Here is a 25,386-nt window from a genome sequence, read left to right on the forward strand (position 1 = left end):
TAAACTGTGATTATTCTGTGATTATACGGCGCTGGAGTGAAACACGCAGACCTGCTCCTCACATCGCCGATGATCAGGAATGCCACGCATTCCTGTAGAGAGGTTTTCCCCTTAATGCTCATATCTGAATTCTAACATGGATTGAATGTGTAATTCACATTAGGTGTTCTCTGAGCATATATATATATAATCAATTCAATTTAATCATAATTTAATCATAAATATCATAATAAATATCAATTTCAAATATCAATTAAATACATTTGATTTTTGTTTCTCTTAATTTTTCAAATGAAATTTAAAGCCTGGGTCACATGTGCTGAAGTTAAACAATGCAGTATTTGGACAGAGCTTTGTAGATGTTTTGTAAATGCTACATTTACATGTGACTTATGATCAGACAAATATTTATTCAATACACCCTTATTTCCCCTAACCTTCTTCCAATCCTGACCCAAACGCTAATCATCACATAACATTTACCATTAAATCACTGTTATAAGATCTAGGGGTCGCGATGTCACCCATTTCTTTACCATCCATATTTTATTGATCCATGTTTATTCCCTTTTCGATCTGTATTATTATTTTAAATGCGTTTTATGTCGAAACATGATCTTAAATGCAGTAAAACAACGCTCTCTAAAGAGAAAGCATTACAATGATAGAATTCCATTACATGTCACCCGTCAAATGTGTTCACTTCTGATACAGTATAAAACGTTTTATTATTATTATTATTATTATTATTATTATTATTATTAGTAGTAGTAGTAGTAGTAGTAGTAGTAGTAGTAATTCATCGTTTTTACCTATCAGATGATCGAGCAACCGTACTATCCAAATAAAATAATCCGGGAAGCCCCAATTTGATTGTGAATAAAAGCATGTAATCAAAGACGACCCATTAGGTGCTGTTAGATTCAATAGTCTAAATGTTGTCTTATCATATCAAAAAGAAACTCTACTGGACATGAGTGGGTGAATCGAGTTGGTCCGGTTTGTTTACTCCGGTTATAAACGAATGGGCTACAGTGCAAAGCAACGACTCACAAAATCAAAAGCTGCTCCTAAAATTAGCTACAACATCAAATTAACAACATCAAAGCGTTTCATCTCCAGCTGATGATCATTAAGGTTCATGAAGGTTTACAAAATCGTCTTCTACCAGTGAGGACCATGAAGAACACCAACACACCCAAAGCAGCCGTGTTCCTCCCGCGCAGACACACGGCCACACGTTCAGCACCGCGCCACTGAACAGCTCCAGCCATTACGTCCCTGACTTCACCGTCAAAGTTCACTCTCTCTCTCTCTCTCTCTCTCTCTCTCGAACTGCGTCTCCCTCTATCTGTCTCACTCGAAATTACTCCAGGTCTGGATGCTGGATCACTTCTGCTGCGCTTCGTTTATTTGCATCAGGGGAAACGCTTAAGCGCATTAGTACTGTTATTAGTGGCCATCTAATATTAATATCACAGTATTAAAAGGGATGTGAACGGGGTTTAATGATTGTGAAGGGCTGAACCACCTGTGTCAGACTGGAGAAGGTGAGTCCACGGTGGGAAATCTCTCAGCTCCAGTGTTTAAAGCTCCAGATCAGGCTGGCACTGAAAAACGTACACAGCAACAGACACAAATAAAACAACAACAGCGTACGTAGAGAAATGCTCTATGGAGGGGGAGGAAGGGGCACATTGCTATATACAATATTACAGTATTTACGGTTATTCATTACTTGTGGCCGAGCACAGCGTTTTACCTGATCTGGTAGTAATGTGGATCTACTTGCTAGCCAACTCTGGCAAGGTGTTTAGGCCGCTGTGTGTGTGTGTGCTACAGATTGGGCAGGATCAAGCAATAGTAGATACAGAATAATAGAGTATACAGGCCATACAGGTCATACAATATCACGTACAAAAATACTGCTTGAGGGGGTGGGGTGGGGGGTTCACAAAGATTGCGTATCTTTAATCGTGATTAGTGCAACATTTACAACATTTACAACATTTACACAACTGCTGACCAAGCGAACAGTGAACTGTAATATATAAGAGGAAAAAAAATATTTTGCATTATTATAAATATCACTTTATTATTACTTCATTATTATATTATAACGTGCTGGACTCTGAGAAAGGCTACTGTATGCTCTACACCTATTTCTTCTAGACCATTCCTATCTCATTCAGACAACACAAACCATGCACGTTACAAAATAGCACGTACAAAAACATTGTGAGAGCTGGTCCTCGCAGCTTTGGTTTTTTGGTCTTTGCTTAGATGTAGGCGAACGAGTGTCCGAATGAGGTCAACACTAAACACAGCTCATTTCATAAACCGAGTAGAGAAATGTCCACGTGCGGACAAAAATAACTTCCCCAGTCCTGGCATGCAGCCTCCGCGCTCCTGCCTGCTGAAGTCATAACAGTGCGACGCGGGCTGTAGGAGGCAGATCCAGGAGCTGTGCTGTGATTGGTGTGAACCTGAGCTCGGCTCACATTACACTCGCACAGTCCCACAGCCCTGACAGCCGCTGGAGACCAGCAGGTTAGACGTTATAACGCGCGTGCTGCACGTTCGACGAGTGGACACTGTCTCCTTCCTGAGACAAGTGTCTCCTGTGCTGCTCATAGCCGCGTTTACCTCATCTAACCTCGCCGCCGCCGCCGCCGCCGTGGCTGTTTACACCACCCCGTGGTCTGTCTCGTCTGTCTGTCTCGCACTACCTGCAGCTCTGCCCTGCTGTCACTCCTCCACGTTGTTGATGAGCTTACAGGGGGGGTCGAGGCCACGCTTCAGTCGACTTACCACGTTTTGAACGCTAAAAGGTATGTGTAGGCGTGCTAACCCGCGGTGTAATCAGCAACAGCTTCTCTAAAAACACTTGTTGCTTGTCGGCGAGCCTGCGAGGAGTTAATGCTAACCTTAGCTAGCAAGCGAGCTTCCTTCTTCTTCATTTCTAATAACCTCGCGTGACCTCGCTAGCGTGCTGGCTAACTGCAGAAGACTTAAAGCTACGGACGGTTGACGGATTGTTGACGTTTGGGAGTAGCACTAGTGCTACGTTTTGTCGTTGACTGCAAAGTTAAAGGCTTATGCAATGTTTAGGACACCAGTCAGTAGTTTCCTTAAGGTTGGTAGGTTAAAATCCTAGATACCGACTGTATATTTATCATATTATCGACTCTCTTTACACTAGAACTCTGGTGTACATATGAAATCATGCACTTCTTACCCTTGGTCTGAAAGTTAGCTACATTTCTCCCCTGAAATAATGCAGGTGGAAGAGGTTGTGATCAGCTGCAGTCTTCTCCCTTGCAAACTGAACCCAAATGTACATTTGATTTTATTATGTGAAATGTTTCCCTCTGTTTTTCATCATTCTTATTACATTTGTGTAGTTCTAACTCGCTTTTCCGAAGCCTGGGTAAGCCATGCTCCGACTTGTCAGGAACCAGGGTGGGAGAATGAGGGGCTGCATGTGCAGCCAGCGGAGGTCAAACCACTACAAGAGTGTGATGGCCATCCGCCGTGAGGACGTCAACGTATGGGAGAGGCGCGCACCCCTTGCTCCTCGCCATGTAAAGGAAATCACTGCTGCAGGCTACAAAGTCCTGGTACAGCCCTCCAACAGGAGAGCGATCCACGACAGAGTAAGTGAGCAGAATCCTGATGAACAAGACTAATAAGCAGACTACTAGATAGATTCAAAAGTAGTGATTGAGCTGAGTTACAATAATCTCTCTCTCTTTCAGTACTACGAGAAAGCAGGAGCCATCTTACAGGAGGACATCTCGGAGGCTTCTCTCATTGTGGGTGTAAAGAGGCCACCAGAAGAAAAAGTCCTTCCACATAAAACCTATGCTTTCTTTTCTCACACCATCAAAGCGCAGGAGCCGAATATGGGTCTTCTAGATGACCTACTTAAAAAGGTAAAGCGTACCTAATGGCCTTTTGGGGTTAACACAGAAGCAGCTTCAACAGTCTGAAACACAATGTTTTTTTATCCCCCAAAGCACTGAAACGATACGAAAGTACATACATTTGTTTATGCTGGAGGAGTTATAAGTTAGGAAGCACAAGCATGTCTTTACAAAGGGACCTTTCAAGGTTGTTAAGACAGGATTTTCTTCTTTACAGAATGTGCGACTCATTGATTATGAGAAAATGGTGGATGAGAATGGATTCAGAATCGTAGCGTTTGGAAAGTGGGCCGGTGTCGCAGGTATCGCAAGTGTTCATTCTGTGCTAATGTTGTTAAGATCGGTGGATGATGTTCAGAGTCTCACGTACAAAGAGATTTCATTCTGGTGGTGACCCTTTTTAAAGTTCATGTCGCTTAGTATATTGTGAAAGGTTCTGTAGATCTTTCATCATGGTTTGTGTAACATTTCACAAAACTTATCAAGCTTATTTCCTGGATTAATAAAAGTGAACATTAACTGTAATATATAAAAGAGACTTTCATGCATGTTTTCCATTATTCTTAAGAAAGTCAGATTCAGCCACTTGTGCTGTATAGGTCTCTGGGGAAGGCTCCTACTTGCTGTTTCTCATTCATGCAGGAATGATTAATATTTTACATGGCTTGGGTCTGCGTTTTCTTGCCCTTGGACATCACACTCCCTTCATGGTATGTTTTTCTTTTTTCTATGGAATATTATATACTTATCACCACAAGTCAGCCAGTGCTACACTCAAAAGAAAATGTCACAAAAAAAACAATTATTTATAACAACTCTTTTTCAGTGACAACATAGCTGTGTTCATAAAAACAACACCCCCCCCCAGGGCCACAAAGCATAATAATATGTATTTCATTAAGTAATAAACGTTAGGTTGTTTATACTTCTTTTTATTTAACAGCATATTGGAATGGCTCACAACTACAGAAATGTCAGTCAAGCCATACAAGCAGTGAGGGACTGTGGATATGAGATATCGCTTGGCCTGATGCCCAAGTCCATTGGTCCACTCACATTTGTGTTCACTGGCACTGGCAATGTATCTAAGGTAGGCCTGGAAAGGACTCACTAAATCGCAATGCTAAAAATATATGCATCTGCATATCACACAAAACAAGCACACACAACCTACATGATTAGCTTAATAATCTTGTTTTCAATACATTCCTTTAGGGTGCACAAGAGATTTTCAATGAACTTCCATGTGAATATGTGGAGCCACATGAACTGAAAGACGTCTGTGAGACAGGAGGTACTGCAGTCCAACCCTCCATCCCTCCTTTTGTTTGTATTTAGTGTGTTTTGACATTGCTTCTCATGCATCATTTGTCAGTGTTAGTTTTTTTGAAAAATAACTTCTTGTGCATGCTACTGCAGACCCAACCAAAGTGTATGGCACAGTGATCAGCAGACACCACCATCTAATTCGAAAGAGTGATGGCGTATATGACCCTTTTGAGTATGAGCACCATCCTGAACGCTACACCTCGCACTTCAGATCCACTGTGAGTACAAATAGTCAAAAGATGAATCAAATGCAGTACTCAACCTGATGTTGAATGATAGCAACATTTCTCTGTATGGGTTTATTTTAAAAAGCATCTTTAGATGAGGAATCACATTCACAGGTGTTAATTGGACTTAAGTTTAGTCTTTAAAGCAAGTGTGATTTAGTGTATAAGGATGATTGTTTCTAAAGTAATTTGTTTTATAGGAAATTCAGGTTCAGGCCATCTCAAAACACCTAGAGTCTTTATTAGCATTTGTCTCAAAAGAATATTAATTGTTTCACACAGCTGCTTACTTTGTCATGCTTTGCTTCAGCTGAACATACCCTTTAAAAATACTGGAGGTCAGCAGGGCACACCGACAAATGTTTTTAAGATGAACGAACTCCTGTAATGATAAACGTTTTTGGACTCATTTTGGTCGGTCTGTGTGATAAAGCAGTTGGCCTAATGTTTTAGTGTTGGGAACAAAATGTGAGGTGCATCGTTTTAGATGTAGAAGGACTGATGAAGAAACTGCTGTTGCTCTTATGTTTAAAGGTAGCACCCTACACAACGTGCCTTATAAACGGCATCTACTGGGACCCGCACACTCCAAGGCTGCTACGACGACTGGATGCACAGAAGCTTATGAAACCTTCAAAGCTTTCATCCTCTGCTATTGAAGGCTGGCCAGAGCTGCCACACAAGTCAGGTTTTTTTCTTCTTTTTTAATCAAAAAAAAAAAAAACTAACAAAACATAATCCTTATGATTTACAGTATGTCATTATGTGGAATTATCTGTTCAGGAAATGAAAATTATCTCCTTCTCTCCTAGTGTGATGTGTGTCTTCTAACTAAACAATCTCAATAGATGTCATTATGATCTGCTTCGTTATTCAAAAAATAATTTTCAATAGCCTGTGTACAACTAAAAAGTTTTCTTTATTACATGCAGTAATGGCCTTCAATCTGTAATATAGATTAACTATACATACAAAAGTATCCAGATATCCTTTTAATGAGAGAGTTCGGCTACTTTATGGTTCATCTATTACTAACACAGTCATTTAGATTCACATCACAGCTTGTTTAATTGCCATAGAAAAGAATTGCCAATATAATTGGACTCTGGAGCAGGAGTCTAAATTCACCATACCCAATGCAATCCAGTTAATAAAGGGGTATAAAGCCCCCAGCACTGGGCTGTGGAACAGTCAAACCGACTTCTGTAGAGTTCTGGAGTTCTGGCCAATACCTGTGGGATGTGTTTGAGTGGCGTTCTTCATCTATAACTAATCATCAATTATGTTCTCCTCACTAATGCTCTTGCGACTGCCAATGCTTGCGAATGCCAAGTTCTCATTTCCAAAATGTAGTTTCTTTTGCAGAAGAGTAGAAGTTGTAACTACAGCAAATAGATTATTACCCTTGATTTTGTACACACAGGAATGGGTGTCTACAAACTTTTAGACATATAGTGTATCGTTATCTCTGTTAGTGCTGGGTTGTACACTGGCAGGAAAGTCATTGGATGGCCATATCTTATCTTCTACAATGTTTGTTCAAGTTGTGTACATATTGAGTACATGCCTCATGTTACCCTTCATGATTTAAAATGTGCCAAAGGAAAGCCCACTCCATCTGACATGTGATTGTTCTTTTCTTCACAATTTCTTTCTTCCTCAGGTTCTTGGCTATTTGTGACATATCTGCAGACACAGGAGGTTCCATTGAGTTCATGACTGAGTGCACCACCATTGAGAAGCCCTTCTGTATGTATGATCCCAACCAGCACATAGATCATGACAGGTATGCCATTGACTGTCTTTTTTTTTCTAGTGTCATAAATATGTCATGCAAGAGGAAACGGTGGATGTAATATAAATCTGAACTCTTAAAAATAAAGCTCCCAAAAAGGTTCTTTGCAGCAATAAAGGTCATTGTTCTTTTTTTAATTCTTTGAGTGTGTGTGTAGGAAGTTTATATAACATCTACATAATGTGAAGATTTTATACTTATCACAAGGCTTTTTTTCTACAGCTATACATCCACTGTTTAAACTCTTTAAAACTTCTTTTAAGAGGGTGTAGGTATGCAAGAGACACACATACTTTTTCAGATTCATAGCGCTGCTGTCCAGATTATGGCAACATGTGAGAGAGTGCGTAATTGATTGCCCTTTTATGTATTTTTTGTTTTGTTTTGTTTTTTTTGTAGCGTGGAAGGAAATGGCATTCTCATGTGCTCAATTGATAACTTGCCTGCCCAACTGCCTATTGAGGCTACGGAGTATTTTGGTGACCGCTTGTTCCCCTACATCTGGGAAATGGTAAGAACTAGTGTTTGAGGGTAAGTAACAACACCGTCTTCTGTTTCAGTTTGGTTTGTTTTGGAGAAGGCTGTGCTGGGTACAGACAGGTTTGGGTCTCTCCCCTTATTTGAGTCTATTTACTTTTTCAGTTCTGGACTGGTAACAGCTCATTAGCTACGTCAGCTGTTTTAACACCACCTATTCTGCTATTCACTAACACCACATATTCTGCTTTCACTAATCCCACATATTCTGCTGTTAACGGCACTGAGGCACAGTGTCTGTCATGTATGGCATTTCATGTTCAGTTATTTTGATTTTGTATTTGTTTTTATTGTAAGCTTTCCTCAGATGCTACCAAACCACTAGATGATGAGGCCTTATCTCCGCAAGTTAAAGATGTAAGTGTGACGAATGTGTCTTAATGGTCTTTTAACTTGGCTGTGATCAATTGTGGTCCATACATTTCTTGATAAATAGAGTATTTGCTATATTGTTTGCACCTGAAGACCTTGCAGCGGACACTAGGATTAACCTTAACTAGCCATGTCACACATTCGAGGCTAAACATGTATTTTGCTACTGTCTGATTTAATGTTTGATTCATATTTCACTCTCAGGCTGTTATAACATCCAATGGCAAATTGGCTCCCAAGTTTGAGTACATTGTGAAGCTAAGAGAAAGAAGGTAAGGAATGTTGTAATAGCAATACATCTTGCAGATCAATATTCTACCATACATTCAGATCTATTAGCACACAAGTAGCTCTTTTTCTTCCACCGAGCATGTTGTATACCATTAAGACATTGCTTGTGAAATTGTTTTGAAAACAATACACTTCATGGATGTTGGATACATGAAGATCTCTCCAAAGACTGGAGGACAGGTACATTTTACAGAAATGACACATGTAGCCTAGATTAGACTTTTCCCTAAGTAGCATACAGTTTGGCTTAGAGCTAAACAGCTTTTGCTGTCCCTGGAAAAGATTTAAATAAATAATGTCAGTCGTTGTACTAATTAATTTGACTATATGGTAATTTACATTCAAATTCATCTACGTTAATTTATTTCCCTACCTATTCAAATACTATATAGTAGCTTTAGGTTATGAGTGTCTTGTGATAAACACCTTGACCTTACCTCAGCTCCGGAGCAGTTATGCCTCATCTGCAAATGTAAGCCTGCATTGGCGCTGTCCACACTAACATCCAGCCATGTCTGTTCTGTTCAGGCACACTGCGGTCATCGTTTCGGTGCCTTCCTCACTGCCTTAACACCTTGCATGACTAGAGTGCTCCTGCTTGGAGCATTTCCTTGTGGGTAGACCTCATCTCATTCTCTCTCACCTCAGCCGCCATGTCTGTCTCCTACTCATTGCTAATCTTCTAGCTTCATTTTTGGCATGCAACCTGAGCCCAGAATTAATAATGTCATACTAGTTCAAAAATCAGCAGAAGGAATTCACATCTGAATGTCAGTTCATCAAGATTTCTTTCAATAATTGATAAAAGATGTCTTTCAGTGACCATCACAATGAATCATCGTCTTCTTCCATATAAAGAGGCTCTTTTGTTTTTATAAAGCACTTCTCCACAAGGCCATCTTTTCATCTTCTTTTCCTAGATGCCTAATTCATCCTCCACCAACTTGCATGCAAAAAAGCTTTTGAGTAACCTCCCTCCCTGTGCTTCTGCTAGTTGATATGTAGTTCACACGTCCATGTAGTTTGTGTACAGTAGCTGTGCAGTATTGTACAAGACACCTAAAATCAATAGAATTGTGTGATTATTGACTACATTTCTCAGTTGGGGATATGTTCATTGTGTTGTGTTGTGTGCTTACTGTGGTTTAGTACTCAAATAGACAAACCTCCATTTATTCAAAGAATGACACCCAAAGTAAATGTCATTAAATGTAAAAAAAAAAATAATAAAAAAAAAAAAATCAGCAGGTATTTAAATATCTGTTCTAACAACAAATTAAAATAGCAAAATCTAGAAAGCATAACCTTCAACTTACGAGTCTCAAGGTTGCACTTGTGCACATGTGCAATGTCAGATCTAATTAGGCTAAATACCACTGGTTGGCTGACAGCGACTCTCGAGGGTCTGACCGACTAAAGTGCTGATTTAGCAGCCTGTAATAGCACTGAGGAATTAGAGCACCGCTGTTAATATGTACTGGTGGCTAAGTGATGGGTGTCCATACATCTATCTCACTGCCAGCTCCAGGCTACACTGTACATTTAAAGGCTGCCAAACTGTTTCAAACCGAAACATTTTTTACAACATAGTCTAGGATCAGTTTAGGTTAAAGTAAGTAAGTAAGTACGATTATGCTTGTGTTTAGTTATGACTGCATGTTGCTAACATTTTTGTTCTTATTATTCCAAATTATTTGTTATTCCCAATCACTTCTTATAGAATACAATCATTGAACTTTTAGGTACCAGTTTCAGTTGGCCGTTCCATTTTAGTTTGATATGACTAGAAACCCATTGGATGTCTTCTCCCCTTTCTGTAGTGTTACTGTGTTGTTGCTGTGGTGTTTTTTTTTTTTTTTTTTTTGAATAGTGTTTTACTTCACGTTTCAGAATGTGTGTGTGTGTATGTGTGTGCATGTCCATATTACTAGTAATGGCTGAACCATCTGGCTCACAGGGCATCTGAGCAGATCCTGCAGAAAGTGGGGATGAAGCGTGTGCTGCTATTAGGCTCTGGCTATGTGTCTGAGCCAGTCATTGAATATCTCACCAGGGATGCTGGCATTCAGGTCACAGTGGGTAAGTGCTTTTCAACCACAGGTTTGTTTAACCTCTTAAAGCTACAGGCTTACTACTCCAGTTATTCGTCTTTTAGTGTAAAACAATTAGCAGAGAACTAATTTCTGCTGTGGCCTTTATTGTCTTGTCATAGCATCAGTGCTGCTGAGCCAGGCTGAGAAACTTGCTGCCACTTACCCCAACACCATACCTGTGATGCTCGACGTGTCCAGCCAAGAGGGCCATCTTGAGTCTCTGGTCAAAGACCATGACATCGTGATCAGGCATAGACCTTTGCTTTTATATCTTTATTTTATTTTCTAGCATTTAAGTGTTCTAAATCAGCTTCCACCACCAGCATCACTATGTTAGTTGGGTTACTACTTTGCTGTTTTGGTACCTCGGAACACTCACTTTGGTTAGAAGGTTCATTGGCATATTGTAGACTCCTGCAGTATCAGTATTTCAAAGGATCGTGTTGTAATTGCAGCTTTTTGTGAAGTAAAACTGCCCACTTCTTCCCCCATGTCTAGCATGCTGCCATATAGTTATCATCCTCTGGTGGCTAAGCATTGCATCAACAAGAAAGTGAACATGGTGACAGCCAGCTACTTGAGTCCAGCTATGGGGGAGCTTCAGAGCAGGTTAGCAGCTCCAAAAATCATTTGAAGTCCTCTTTCTTTTGTTCTTTCACAAGCAAGTAACTTGACTGATCTCAGCATGTGTTCCTATTTGCTGGCTTTCACATTGACTGACGTTGCTTTATCGTGACTGGACGTTTTGCCAGTGCTGAAGAGGCTGGCATCACCATACTCAATGAGATGGGCCTGGACCCTGGCATTGATCACATGTTGGCCATGGAGTGCATCGACCAGGCCAAGGCAGACGGTTGCACTGTAGGTATTGTGTGTTTGTGTTCACTCATCATGTGTGTTTATGGATATGTGTGATGGTGTGAGATATCACCATTGGTAGAATCATTAGCATGCGTGGGAGACATATGACTTGGCTCAATATATTGACACTTTGTCTTGCATGTTCATTTTTGCTCATTCTTCATAGCCTGGAGGAAGACAAGCCTTTTAGCCTTTTTGTGTTCTGTCACTGATCCACAGATGTGTTGTGTTCTAAAACAACCCCCTCCTCTTTCCACACACACACACAGGTGGAGTCATACAGCTCTTATTGTGGTGGTCTTCCTGCACCAGAGTGTTCTGAAAATCCGCTGCGTTACAAATTCAGCTGGAGTCCATATGGAGTGCTGCTTAATACCACCAGTCCTGCTGTGTATCTTAAAGACAACCAGGTAATGAATGCTTGAAAAGAAAGCACACAAACTAGGACCTCATTACTAAGCCACACTGCTTTGTAGCCTTTTTTTTCTGTCAAAAGATCTGTTGTCAGGATTAGGTGTGGGTGAAATCACAAAAATATCACTTTTTACAGTATACTTTACTTTTTAAAACCTTCGAATCAAGGTTTTTCAACCATATAAAATCTTTTATATATAACATATTTTTGCAGATACATGTATACATTGATTTTAATATAGTAAAGCTTTAGGTTTCAGGTTAATTAACAGATCAGTCAGAAGCTGTAAATGAAAATCAGCTAGAATGATAAGCAACATAGATCATTCTAAATCAACTGAATTAAGAATTGAGTTATAATAAAAGTGATCTTGCAGAAGTGGAGCTCAAATCTTAAGGCTGAGCTGACAAAATTATGTAAATCTATAAACAGCATTCATTTATTCAATATTTCAGTAAAATGTTTTTTTGTTGTCTTGTTTATTATATTTAAATCCACATTGTTTTAGCTTTACATCTAAATAAAAGTGTATAGGTTGCTGATAATGTGGGGCAAATTGCACCAGCAAAACTGCCACATTAAAAGGGTACAAAAATGTTAAGTACAGTGTATAATAATATGAATATGAATATGAATAATTTAATTTGTTTATTTATTTATTTAGATTTAACATCTGCAAAACTTATTTTTCAGAAAACTAATTACCAAAGAAAGAACCAAAAGGGAAAAAATCAAATAAAGTTCAAAAATAAATAAATAAATAAATAAATAAATAAATAAATAAATAAATAAATAAAAAGTGCTTGCTAGTTTTAGCTATGTGTTACTGTAAAAGCAGAAAAGTGGATTTTGACACACGTGTCTTTTATTTCTTGATCAGGTGATCAGTATTCCTGCTGGTGGTTCACTCCTGGAAAACACCGTGGACATGGACTTTCTGCCAGGTTTTAATCTAGAGGGCTTTCCCAATCGTGACAGCACCAAGTACGCTGAGGCCTATGGCTTAGATTGTGCACACACACTGATCAGAGGGACTCTGCGCTTCAAGGTAGCCCACAACTTACAGCAATATTACAGCAAGGCACCTAACCACAGTATTCAGGAACTGTCTAACTTAACAGTCGACACCATCTTATATGTATCTGAAGTAGAGCTTGAAATGAAAAGTTGGAAGTCAACAGTACTATCAGTTCTCTTTTGTTACTCTATAAACATGTTTGCTGTCCCTGGTTGGACAGGTCCGGTTTGTCTTCACACACACCAGTAATGTTTGATTTGATAAACATGCAGGGAGTATGATTTATTTTAATTGAGGAAGAACATGATGGCCTGGACACAGTCTACTATAGTACATTCCAGCATGTGTCTGTGCTCATTCCTGCAGGGCTTCTCCAGTGCAATGATTGGATTTGTAAAACTTGGACTGATCAACACAGACCCTTGCCCAATGCTGAAACACACAGCCAGTCCTGTCTCTTGGGTAAACACTTAACTAAACACTTTTAGAACCCATTATAATATTACTGAGTGGTTCATTGTAAATTTTTTTGTTGTCTGTTTCACTTTAAAATAACTGTTCAAATGTCTTTCTAGAGTTAGTAGTGTTTTTTTAAACTAGACCATTATAAATGTTCCTTTTTACCTACTTTCATACCTAAATTCATCTTTTTGGGATGTTGAGTTATGAAACAACTGTTTGAGAGTAGTCTAAAGCCTCTGCTCCTCCTAACATCCTATAAACACCGGGGGGTGTTTATAGGATGTCTCCTCCATTTAACTTTCCCATAACAGTTTTAACCTTTAAGAAGTGGATCTGGTTTTCTCCCACAAAACAGGAGTCCCCTCCTCTCTTATAGTGTCCTCTCAATATTATTTGCTGATGGCACATTGCACAGCAATGATATGCTTTATTTCTACATTGATTACTTTTATTAATAGTAAATTGAAGTGACTAGTAACTGGAATTTACTCTACAAGACTTTAAACTCAATAGTTTCCTATGGGGATTTAGAAATTTTCTCAATATTGTTTGTTGAGATTTCCTTAATGTGTTTTCCTTTGTAAACACAGAAAGAGCTACTGCGTACGAAGCTTGGCTTGCCGGCATCTGTTAGCGATAACTCCTTTGAGGAAGTTGTGTTCAACAAGATGGGGAGAGATGAGTTTAGAATGCAGACACTAAAATGGTGCGTATCAAACTGCTAATAAGACAAACACAGGCTGGGGTTCTTTATGAAATTAGGTATGGTTGGTTAGGTATGGTTGCTGAAATGGTTGGTGTCTTTAACAGGCTGGGAATGCTGAGTGAAGAAGCTGTGCCACACTGTGACACAATCCTGGCATCTCTCGCTAAACACCTGGAGGCCAAACTATCTTATGGTAAAGACTGAACTTCCATCATTCTCACTCAGAAGCCCTGTTTCTGGCAACAAGGACTAAGCTGATTGGATTCTGTGTTGTTTTCTGTTCCAACAGAAAACAATGAGAGAGACATGATCATCATGAGGAATGATGTTGGCATCAGGCACCCCACAGGCGAACTCGAGATGAAGCACATTAGCCTGGTGGTCTATGGGGACCCCAAAGGCTTCTCAGCCATGGCTAAAACGGTTGGCTACCCTGCAGCTATTGCAGCTCGTATGCTGCTAAATGGTGAGTGTCCACATGTCTGACAACTGCAAATGTTAAACTTCTCAAAACCAGGAAAGAGTTAGCACTAGCTTAGATAGCAGGAGAATGTTCTGGTTTGGATTGCAATCTGATCACTGAAACTACATTCGGCGGTGGTCAGAGACGGATCTCATTCACATTTGAGTGTGAACAGAATGCGATTTCTTTGATCAGATTCCGTCAATCAAGTGGAAATCACATCTGTCAAAAAAAGTTAATACAAATAATAATACTGTGAATTTTGGCTTCTCTCACCCTCTTGCTTAATTTCCCTCGCTCTCTCTCTCTATCTCGTGTATGCGTGTGCACACTCATGCTGATTAACTGGAAGAGGAGAGCACTATTAGAGAATTTGCTCCCTTGGTTTGTTGCATTTCCTGATTAGCCGTTACGGCAATGTAAGAACCGTCTTTTCCTTTAAAGTCTAGTCTCCCAGAGCAGGTTTTAATGAGCAATCAGAAAGTAAAATCAGATCTCACGTCGCTCTGGGAACAAATTTTGACGATTTTACTTGTAAAATGAATTAAAGTACATCCAAGTACAAAACGATTGTTGATGACCGGTGTGAACAGGTCCTTTAGAAGGGTTTAGACAATAGTCAGTCAGATTAAGTGACTGCTGGTGGAAGGACAGAATGCTAAAATCGGGGTTCTCCCAGGGTGGTTAAACTGTAGCCCGCTCACTAAGCTCACCTTTGCTTATCTAAGCTCAGTCAAAGATACAAGTGTTGGCAAGAAAAACTCGTGAGAAAGCCAAGTCAAGCGACAGGTGTTAGTGACCATGTAGCTGGCAGGTATTGTCATAATTGGACCCATAGCTGGCCAGCCAGGCGTAAATAAGTTAGCTAGCAGGCTGAACACCACAGCTCAGGCTGCATTTCAGCTGAAATCGCACATTGGCTGACGGCTTTTTAAGTAACTTAACAATGGACATCGAGCATGTTCTTGTTGTCGTTGCTCCGTGTAAAGTTTAACCAGTACAGCACGTCCATGGAAATCATGTAGTCTTAGAGGGCGCTTCATTTGTAGATCGAAGTGCTTGGGGGATCTGTTTATGCACATTCGCCAGGCTGATTTATTCACATTTTTCTTTCCGCTCGTTTTTAATTTGCATGGCAAATAGTTCCTCACCTGTTATTAGTGTGTGACAATTACTAGTCAGTGCTTTCGCACCTTGTGGCTCTCTTAAATGCATGTAATGGAATTATTGTTTATTGGCCGTGTATTATGTATATCATACATGTCAGGATTTTTTGGTAACCACCACGGAGATGCCGTCATCATTTTTCAGTATTGTGGAATACCTCACTACTATTAGACTGCCCGGCTCTGATATCTGATATTGTAGCTTCAGAGGAAAGGCAAGAAAACATTTTTTATTTCCATGTAAGTCATTTTGCACCATTTCTTTGTTGTCCATTCATTATGAAAGGGTCAGTGTAAAGGGCAGCTGGAATGTTTTTAAAGGTTTGGTGGAAAACTATGTCATGATGGAATGTAAATGTTGCTGTTGTCTTTTCAGGTGAGCTGAACACTAAAGGACTCGTAGTACCAATGACAAAGAATATATATGCCCCAGTTCTGAAGAGACTTGAAGAGGAAGGCCTTCAGTTCATCACCAAAAGCACTGTATCTGAGTAATCTGTTCTACACACTCAGGCTCGGCAGAATCAAAGACAAATGTGATTTGTCGCTTACACTCACAGACTGTAAAGTATGTGTTTTAATTGAAGGACAGACACTGGAGGCAAATCACTGACTTACACTAACTCAAGAACACCATGTGTTCACCAAACCTCTATCTTCTTACATTAATCTTCACCATTAAGAGAAAAGATACTGATATAATTGAAATGCAGACTTTGGCGGATGTACTGTTCCGAACGTACTAGTGCTGTGAAGCAGCGCAATGAAGTACATGTTTGATTTTATGAGATCATTTTGCTTTGAACATTTTATTCAGTGAATATCCTTTTGTTTAAACGTGACTCTTTAAACTCTGGATATCCCTTAGTTTCCTAAATTACTGCCTATAAATTGAAATGTTGACCGGGCTTTCTCTGCTGTACTGAAGCACTTTTATGGATGTCTGGGTTTCAAAACTGTTACATTGATCCAGAAAGTTAACATGTTACAGAGCTCCTCATTCACTGAACCACATTTTATTAACTGTATGAAATCCAGATTGAAGATGTTCGCTCCAGGCTTTGTCATGGACGCAGCAATTTTGCCCTTTTGACAAACTGACGGAAAACAATAGTGTGTGTACCGTGTTCAGAGTTGGAGTTACAGTGGTGTCCCTTAATGGGATTATCCTTTTAAAATAAAAGAAACAAGATGCCTTCTGTTGGTCTACTTCATAAGCCCTCCATTCAGATACAGAGCGTATTCCTAAATATAAACATGCCATGTTTAATGAACAGGGAAAAACAAATCTTAGTAACTAAAGTGCGAGTGAACTGAATGCCACATTGCCGATGTGTTGGCACTGACATACCAACAAAAATGTTAGCTCACTACATAATAGGCCAAATAATGAGTAATCTCAGGCCAAATCTGTTTGCAAGCCCAATGAAATGCTGGATGTGCTTGAGCTGCAGAGCCCTTTTGCTCGTTGCCTTCTCATTCAGCAGAGCCTACTCCATTTAGAAATAGTAACTGCAGGACTATGCATATGATCAACCCACTCACAGTATCAAAACTGGTGCTTGAATCTCCTAATCTGTACTTGGTGTGAATTTAAAAATCTTCTGTGGTTCTTTCAGTGATTTCTTTGCTCGAATCTTGAACTAGAATCCAGAACTTGAGGGCAGTTAATTAATGGAGCATAACAGAAGCACCTTCACTGGAAACAGTTCTGTGGTGTTGTGGTTTTAAAACCAAAAAAAAAAATAAAAATTGATAAAACAAAACCAAAAAAACATATTTCATATACTTGTTTCAAATGCACTCTTCTGGCAGAACATTGAATGCATAAATGTATTTTTCCATCAAGCATTTAGTGACATCCATAATAACCATGCCTGTTTACTGCACAGTAGCAGTCATAGAGGTCTTGTTTTTCCTTAGCATGGACCACTTGGTGAGTCATCTCTAAGTAGGCCACCAAGCTCAGGATAATTGGGTTTGTAATTATTAAAAGTCAAAAATGCAAATTAGGGTAACGATACACTCAGTGGTCAAGACGGTGTCTGGACATTTGACCTATATTTCCCTGCAAATGCGCATAACCTTTTGCGTCTTAGACTGGATTAGAACATAGAAATAATTATGGAGCGATTCTTGAAACGGATTATGCCATAACTCCATATAGTTGTCATCTTGGTCATCAAAGCAAAAGCCCTAGTCTTAATGCTGGTTTTAAAGCTGCCCCTTCCTTATTTCTTTAAGTATAGTCTGAGTAATGGCTTAGTAGGACCACAGGGCCCCTTAAGAAGTGTCTTGCCATGATCGTTATGATTTAAAAGGCATATAAAGTACTGGGTTAAGCCAGCGCTGAGGTGATGAAGGGCTTTGTAGGAGTTAATTGGAAAAAAACAACCCTTTTTCACTTGATTTTTTTTACTTAGTCACATGACACTGCATAAACCATGATTGCTAACTTGACCTCATTGATAGTATTAATAGGAGTGAAGTGCGGCACGTGTAGAATTAAACACAGACCGGCGCCAAGCGACTTGGTGCATCATCAAGATGAGTCTGTCCTCAGGGCAAAAGCACAAGAAGTGGAGTTTTGAGATTTATAAAACAGAAGCAAGCATCATTGATTAGAGAACTATGACAGACCATTTTTGGAATACTTTACTACATTATTCTGCTACCCAATTACAGTAAACTCACACTGAAACACCAACCAGCCCTGAAATCTGAACAGGTCATATTGTAAATTGCATTAAGATTCAAACTGTTGTCTTTCATATTATTAAGATCTATTTTATGGCTTTTTAATGCAACTTAATGATCTAAACTGAATTCGACTCAAACAGTTTTAAATAGATAAATAATCTGAAATAGTAACTAGAAAAATTAAAAACAGCGTATATTACTTTCACTACACCAACAAAGTAGTTGGTGGGTAACAACACCACCTTCCTTTAGGAAGAATAGGTTTCAATTCTACAGGCAGTCAAGCTCACCATGCTACACCATTAAAAGCCCTTGGGCATTACCACCACTGCTACATTCACCTCCCTGTTTAACCTGATTCCACTGTAAGTCACAAGAACATCAGCCAAAAGCTGTAGATGTAAAATGTAAAATGGGAACAAGCAAACAAACAAACAAAGACAATGTCGTGCAAAACAAATAACTCCTGCTTATTTGGTTTTATTTGTGTTGTGTTTTATCCTACATATAGCAGAAACAGTCTATGAACAGCTAAAGAATGTCAGTATATCACGATTTATGTTAAGTTGATGAGAGTACAAAACATCAGGACAACTTCAGAAATATCACAACAATGTTTTGACTACAGTATTAGAGTGCGTTCATACATACAGTGTAAAGCACTACAATAGTAAAATATAAAAATCTAATCTTATAAATAGAAATTTGGTCCATTGACTTGGTTGCTATAATATTATTTACAAATTAGAATATTATTCCATGACCTTGTCTGAAAACCATGACTGGAAAAAGGTGCCACATTCCTTGTATTTACATCCGTATGGAAAAACAATGTGGCTTTCAGTTACTACAAAATATAGACTAATAAAATATGTCTTATTAAAAAGTGTTTTTTCTTCCCTTAAATGAGACATGATGCCAATAAATATGCAATTCTAGGAAAAGAAATTAGTTAAAGGTTAGTACAAAGTGGCAGCGACATAGACTATATTAGTCTACCTTAAAAGTGGTTAAAGAAAATGCATGTACAAAGGCACACGTTCCAAGTTCCAGGATCGCACCATGTCCAGCAATGCGGGCTGTCTGATGAAGGTGGTGAACAAATGGATAAAAAAGAAGAGCAGAGCAGCAGGGAAAAGGGAGCGTCCGTGTGAGCTGTGTATGCTGGTTGCTATGGTTACACCAGGGATTCCAGACTCTCAGCGGCACTTGCAGGGCCTCCTGGGACTGCGCCGTTGTTGTCGGAGGACTGGAGTGCTTTCTCATCTTCTTGGGTCCCAACCAGACTCAAGATGGCTTTGTAGAGGAACTGGTACTGCTCCTATCAGAGAAACCAAGACTCGTTTGATACTCTTCACCATATCAGATAATTATAACGATATAACTATCGTTTGGCTTATAGAGTAATGTATAATGTATTAAAGGGGAAGTGTACAATATCTGTGAAGACTCCTGGCCTCATGAGGTTGGTCATCTTGGCCACCAGGTAAACGTCCACTGAGCTGTCAGCCTCCAGTTGCTGAAGCAGAGTATGAAGGGCACAAAACGTTCCGGCCATCACTCCCCCACAGCTGCGCACACACACAATGACAGAGCTGCAGTATAATTGCATTGAGGTGTTGACAATTAAACAAGAGGAATGTACAACACCTGTCACCTTATGACAAGAGTTTGTGAGCGATTACACATATCATTTAAACAATGACAAGTTATGGGGTACTTTCAGGGCTAAATGTTTGTTCATTTTTAGAGAGCACCTTAACATCTGAATCAGCCTCCAAAGCTCTTATGAGAATTATAATGAACCATAAAAAGAAAACACTATCAAGACCAACTGCTGGAAAAATATGATTTAGAGAACCTTCTTGATTGAGAGAACTTGAGAGAAGTATTTTTGGATAAAGTAAAGGCCTTTCTCAGCATTGTTGTATTCAGCGACGAAAGCATTAGTGAGGTCAGGATGTTGGATGATTACCACCATACCTCATTCCCAACTACACAACTTATACCAAAAATATTGAATGGAGCGCCATCATTCCAAAGAACTCAGTATACCCCTCTAGTCCACGCTTGGCATTAGGAATGGTGTCAATAGAGTCCTATTCTATTGGCAGCAGTTTTCTACAGGGACTAGACAAGCATCGGTGTCAGTAATAGGTGAAGCTAGGGCGGGGCGATATAGTAAAAATATTGTTTCACGATATTTAATGATATTTTCAAGATATTCATCACGACAAAATGTATCAGTAGAGATGGATTTTTGAAAACTACCATTCAAACCCATATTTAGTACTGTGATTTTTATTGAAATGTGCTGCCCAATTAATCCAATTAAACCAGACTAATTACATAGTTTGTAATGACACCTGCAATTGATCAGTGTTATTTAAGCATTGATCATATCCTCAATATGCTTAGAAAAGCGTATTGTGTATCACAATAAGAAAATTTATTACAATACGATAAAATATTGTCATATTGCCCAGCTCTAGGTGAAGCTTAAGATAGCTAAATGTTTTTTAGTAGGGGTGTCCACAAACATTTGGATATATAGTGGATGGTTATTTTCTAGGCTGGTATGCAAAGAAATTTAAGTTGATCAATTTATTATGAACTAAAACAAAAAAGTAGTAAAACATATACCAGGATGCCCAATGTTGAGTATATGGTCACTGCCATTCAAAGACCTTGTCGATTTTCACTTTTTGACATAATGTGGATCTGGCAGTTGTTTTTTACATTGTACCAGAATTTCATGATGAATGGACCAAAAGCAAATCTTTTGACATTGGCTGCCATTGAAGCTTAAGGCGTTATCTTTTTTTTAATCATTAAAGTTATCATTTTGGAGATGTGAGGTTTTTGGGACACACTCATGATATGTTTCCTGCTTCACTTCAAAAAATAAACTCAAATGACTCTTAAGCTTACTCATCGTGTACTACAATGGGCCCCTCCTTTAAACCCCGCTCCTCTCGGATGATGTTGATCAGCTCGAATGTGTTACTGATGGGGGAGTCTGGGTTTGGCCACCGAGGTGCACGGTAATGCCTGACTTCCACAACATAGTCGTCCTTAAAAGACAGAGAGAGAGTAAGAGTAATGAGTTCATAACACAATGAAACAAAAAGTATGAATATAAAAGAGCATTTGACAACCTGTTTGGGTGTGTATGTGTGAATTTGCATGTGCGTGCATTAGACAGTTCTGATAAGCATGTGTGTGTGGTATATCTGCTACACTAATTGCAGATACAGATGGAGACGTGTTCAGTTTGTAAAAGAGAACAGATGTGTCCGGCTGAGGCATGCTCAGTGTTTACTCTCAGTCTTTTCAGCAGCCATGTGTTTCTGTAAATCAGCTCCACAGTTATTTGGCACAGCCTTCTGCAGATGTATTGACAATGCACTGCAGCACAGGTTCTCCAATAGTGAATATTGTCGCTGTCCATAAAAAAATGTATCTCCAAACAGGTGATTTTACAGGAGAAGGTAAAAATGTTCTTAACTTTAAGATAAGATAGGATAAGATATTCCTTTATTAATCCAGCAGCAGCAAAGGGATAGCAAGACATTCAGATGCAAAAAAGTAGATAAATTACCATTATATACACAATATAAATAACAGAAGTCAAAAACTCTGAGGAAAAACAATATTATTTACAGATTATTTACATATAATTGCAAAATTGACCCTTAATTTCACATGTGGGGGGGGGGGGGGGATATTGCACATTGCACATTGAGGGACCTCTATCCCTGAATATGTTAAATGTAAATTAAGAGTTTAGTCCAAGTAATTCCAATTTAGTTTAAGAGCATTTCTATTGCATTTCTATTCGTTCTGAATCATTTACACAGGGTACAGAGCAGCTACAGGGTCAAACCATGGCAAAAACTAAAAACTGGCAAAAATGGAGATGCATAGTTTTTATTGGACACCAGCGATGTATAGCTTCATTCTAATAAGTTAAACATTTTTAACATTTTTTATTTCAGTTCAGCAACTTTCAACAGTGGGGTAGAGATTCTATGTGTCTAATCAATGTGAAAAAGGAATTTATTGGAAAATGTCGAATTGTTTTTTCTGCTGCAATGTGTTTTGATTAATGCACTCCACAACTCTATGGCACAACGCTATGAGAGTTCTGCACTGTGATACAAGTTCTTCAGTAGAATTCGGGGGAATCTGTAGCTCCTTTTTTTACTGTATAGCCCAATGCATCTTAGCATGGAGAGTAAGTTTTATAGTTCAGCATTTTTTTACCTGGATACGGTTTGGTACAGAATACTATTGAACATACTACAGGGTTTCCCTGATTGGCTTTGCATTTACCCACCATAGTCAAAAGTACCTAGACCCTTGTCTAATTATTGTAGTAGGGAATTATTATATTATAAAAACAAGCAATTTAACTTGGGTAAGTTCTGACCTTCGTAGCTTCTAGGATGTAATCCTGTACAATCAGCATCTCCTCGTTAGACATACACACACGCTCCTCCCCTCTTAAAGAGACTGTGAACATCTTGCAGCTAATTGGCTGATCTCTTTTGGGCCAGAAGGTCATTGGCTCAGTCTCCTCTGTCTGAGAAGAGAAATAAATGAATGAGTCTTCATCCAACACAGGAAAATACAACTACCACCAGATCCAGAAATTGTGATACTACTCATTGACAAACATACTAAGGGTACTGCAATAAAGAGTATTGTAGTGAAGCATTTGGACAGTGATACTTTTTTTGCCTCAGTACACCACCTCATACCTCACTCTCAGCTTTAATTCAAGGGTTCATTAACCATTTAGAAATTACAGCTAATTTAAATAGCGCTCCAAAACTCAAAAGCAATTGGACAAACTACAATAATTATATACATATACATATAATACATATAATTAAATGACTGCCGGAAGTCTGAAAGCCATGGACATTACCAAATCCTAAGTTTTTTCCATTCAGATGGCTTGGTAGGCCTTTACTGATTTGATCTGTCTGTCCACAGTTGTCTGCAGTAAGCAAAACACTTCTCAACTGCGTTAGGTCAGGTTACTGACCTGCAGAACATTCAGTTTCTTTGCCTTACAAAGCTCTTATGCTGATTCTGTGGTGTGATCAGCAGTCACATCATCATCAAAAACCAGTGACTCAGTTACACTGGCAGCCATACATACCCATGCCATGATACTGCCTCCGCCATGTTTGGCAGATGGTATGGTATGTTTTGGATCAGAGCCCTTCCTTTCCTTCTTACTCTTCTTAGACTATCATACTGGTACAAGTCAATCTGGGTTTCATCTGTCCAAAGAATCGTGTTCCAGAACTGGACAGGCAGCACAGTCTACTCTGGCCTTTGTGTTCTTGAGTGTTAACTGTGACTTGCATTATAAGGTAAGCCTGCTTTATTATATAAATATGTAAAACATGGCTGTCATTACTAAACATTAATTAAAGCTGAAAATCACTCCAATCACATTAAAAAGCAGATTGGCACGAAGATCAATACATTCCTTCAGAAGAAACAGGCTACCTACCAGGCTGCTCGTGTCAAGCAGAGAGACTATGACCTGGGCATTGTGGTCCCAAATCATCCTCCAGAAGTCATTCACTGTACCAGGCAGAGGATTCTGGGTAATGATGTACTCATTGCTCAGCTGATAACCCTGCAGCAAAACCCCCCAACAGGCTGAGTAGACATGTATATTGTGTATAAAAATGAACATCGGTTGATATATAATTGATAAAATGGTAACTGTATAGTGAATTTACCAGAATATAAGAAGCGTTAATGTAGTCTGAGGTCTCCTCTGCTGAGGTTGACAAACATACTCTAGATCCCTCGACTGAAACGGAATACAACAGTTACTGAAGTTTCTCTGGTTTTAAGATGCTGTTCCCATACACCAATAGCCACTGGCTATAAAATACGGTGTGTAAAAAACACCTAGGCATTTTGAGCTTGGATGCACACACTACAGTCACAACACTTTCATGTTTAAAATTGTAAACATGCCTGAAGCTCTGGGAACTCACCAGGTATCAAAGATGAGCTCCTGTTCTTTTCTCTGTTGCAGTCTTTTAAAGCAGCAGAGTAATCAGACTGCTTTGCACTGGCCTGGATCACCAGCTGCAAAGACATGAAGTACAACCATCAATGCACATCACAAAACATCACAGACAAAGGACAAGGGAATACCAATTGGAAATCTGTTGCCTATATTTTCATACTCATTTCTTCATACCTTGAACTGCTTCTCCAGGCGCGTCCTGCACGAAGGCCCAGTGGTCAGCAGCTCATTAACATAGTTATGTATACGGTTCGTGGGCACCTCTGTCTCTTTACTCAGAATGGCCTCCACCAGCGCGTCATGGATGAAGATATACTGTTCCTGCAGAAGAGCATGAAAATATAAAAAACAATAAATGAATCTGTCCATTTTGATGGTGTATATTAGTGGTTGTGAACCCTGGTCGTAAACGACCCTACGGACATTTTAATGCTGTTTTCAACTGATCAACATTTGATACAACAAATCATCTAATTAACAACCCCTTCTTGACTCGAGAAAAGCACTAACATACAAAAAAACACTAAAATACACAGCACAGATGTACCCCATGCAATAAAACCTGTGATATTCATGAATATCAAAAATATCGAAAATTATTACAGATTGGTTTTTCAAATTATGAATAAGCAAGTTGGAATATGGCAGTATATAACTATATCACGTGAACACGTTTTCACAAACTGTACAAATAGATAAATCTGTCCTTTATTTTATTACCTAATCCAGTAGACTGGTATAAATATGTTGACAATAAGACACTCAACCCTAAACCTTTACCTCAGTCTGCACAAGGTAGTTCCTCTGTGTGCGGATGTGTTTAAGGAAGCCCAGGATGTTCACTGAACCCTGCTCACTGATCTGCTTCATCATACTGTCCAGCACAATGTAGGTACCGGTTCTTCCAACACCAGCACTACACACACACACAAACACACACATTAATGAATTAAATCATCAA

At 39.2% G+C, this 25,386-nt stretch overlaps 2 protein-coding genes across 7 annotated transcripts in view; one reads left to right on the forward strand and one right to left on the reverse strand.

The window, feature by feature from the left end:
* The first annotated feature begins 2,559 nt into the window (after positions 1–2,559).
* Positions 2,560–16,857, forward strand: aass (aminoadipate-semialdehyde synthase). Of its 3 annotated transcripts, XM_072671440.1 has the most exons (24): positions 2,560–2,831; positions 3,405–3,656; positions 3,759–3,935; positions 4,144–4,228; positions 4,569–4,636; positions 4,870–5,016; positions 5,142–5,220; positions 5,346–5,473; positions 6,017–6,165; positions 7,146–7,268; positions 7,677–7,788; positions 8,112–8,171; positions 8,391–8,458; positions 10,435–10,556; positions 10,690–10,819; positions 11,069–11,179; positions 11,323–11,431; positions 11,701–11,841; positions 12,727–12,894; positions 13,231–13,326; positions 13,917–14,032; positions 14,137–14,225; positions 14,322–14,498; positions 16,038–16,857. In XM_072671440.1, exons 2-24 carry the CDS (start codon positions 3,438–3,440, stop codon positions 16,154–16,156), a joined length of 2,793 nt encoding a protein of 930 aa, XP_072527541.1. In that variant the 5' UTR covers positions 2,560–2,831; positions 3,405–3,437; the 3' UTR covers positions 16,157–16,857. The 3 variants fall into 3 exon arrangements, with proteins under 3 accessions (XP_072527541.1, XP_072527555.1, XP_072527549.1); XM_072671448.1 differs by lacking the exon at positions 2,560–2,831 and having other exon boundaries at positions 2,841–3,656; XM_072671454.1 differs by lacking the exons at positions 13,231–13,326; positions 13,917–14,032; positions 14,137–14,225; positions 14,322–14,498; positions 16,038–16,857 and having other exon boundaries at positions 12,727–13,193.
* A 1,950-nt stretch (positions 16,858–18,807) lies between these two features.
* Positions 18,808–25,386, reverse strand: part of ptprz1a (protein tyrosine phosphatase receptor type Z1a) — a 58,445-nt gene continuing 51,866 nt past the window's right edge. For all 4 annotated transcript variants that reach the window (XM_072671494.1, XM_072671485.1, XM_072671477.1 and 1 more), the window contains 9 exons: positions 25,206–25,341; positions 24,600–24,746; positions 24,391–24,484; positions 24,127–24,200; positions 23,892–24,020; positions 22,794–22,946; positions 21,293–21,435; positions 19,797–19,932; positions 18,808–19,682 (listed from right to left, as the gene is read on the reverse strand). In XM_072671494.1, the coding sequence (XP_072527595.1) occupies positions 19,539–19,682; positions 19,797–19,932; positions 21,293–21,435; positions 22,794–22,946; positions 23,892–24,020; positions 24,127–24,200; positions 24,391–24,484; positions 24,600–24,746; positions 25,206–25,341 (1,156 nt within the window). In that variant the 3' untranslated portion in view covers positions 18,808–19,538. The remainder of the gene's footprint in view (positions 19,683–19,796; positions 19,933–21,292; positions 21,436–22,793; positions 22,947–23,891; positions 24,021–24,126; positions 24,201–24,390; positions 24,485–24,599; positions 24,747–25,205; positions 25,342–25,386) is intronic.

This window comes from Salminus brasiliensis, chromosome 2, assembly GCF_030463535.1.
Source record: "Salminus brasiliensis chromosome 2, fSalBra1.hap2, whole genome shotgun sequence".
NCBI lineage: Eukaryota > Metazoa > Chordata > Actinopteri > Characiformes > Bryconidae > Salminus > Salminus brasiliensis.

What these genes read in the sequence shown, in the direction of transcription:
- aass (XM_072671440.1), top strand. Translation starts at nt 3,438, where the DNA reads ATGCTCCGACTTGTCAGGAACCAGGGTGGGAGAATGAGGGGCTGCATG. An exon ending in GACCATGACATCGTGATCAG is followed by an intron (nt 10,820 to 11,068) that starts GCATAGACCTTT and finishes CCCCATGTCTAG; the next exon opens with CATGCTGCCATATAGTTATC. An exon ending in CCAAGGCAGACGGTTGCACT is followed by an intron (nt 11,432 to 11,700) that starts GTAGGTATTGTG and finishes ACACACACACAG; the next exon opens with GTGGAGTCATACAGCTCTTA.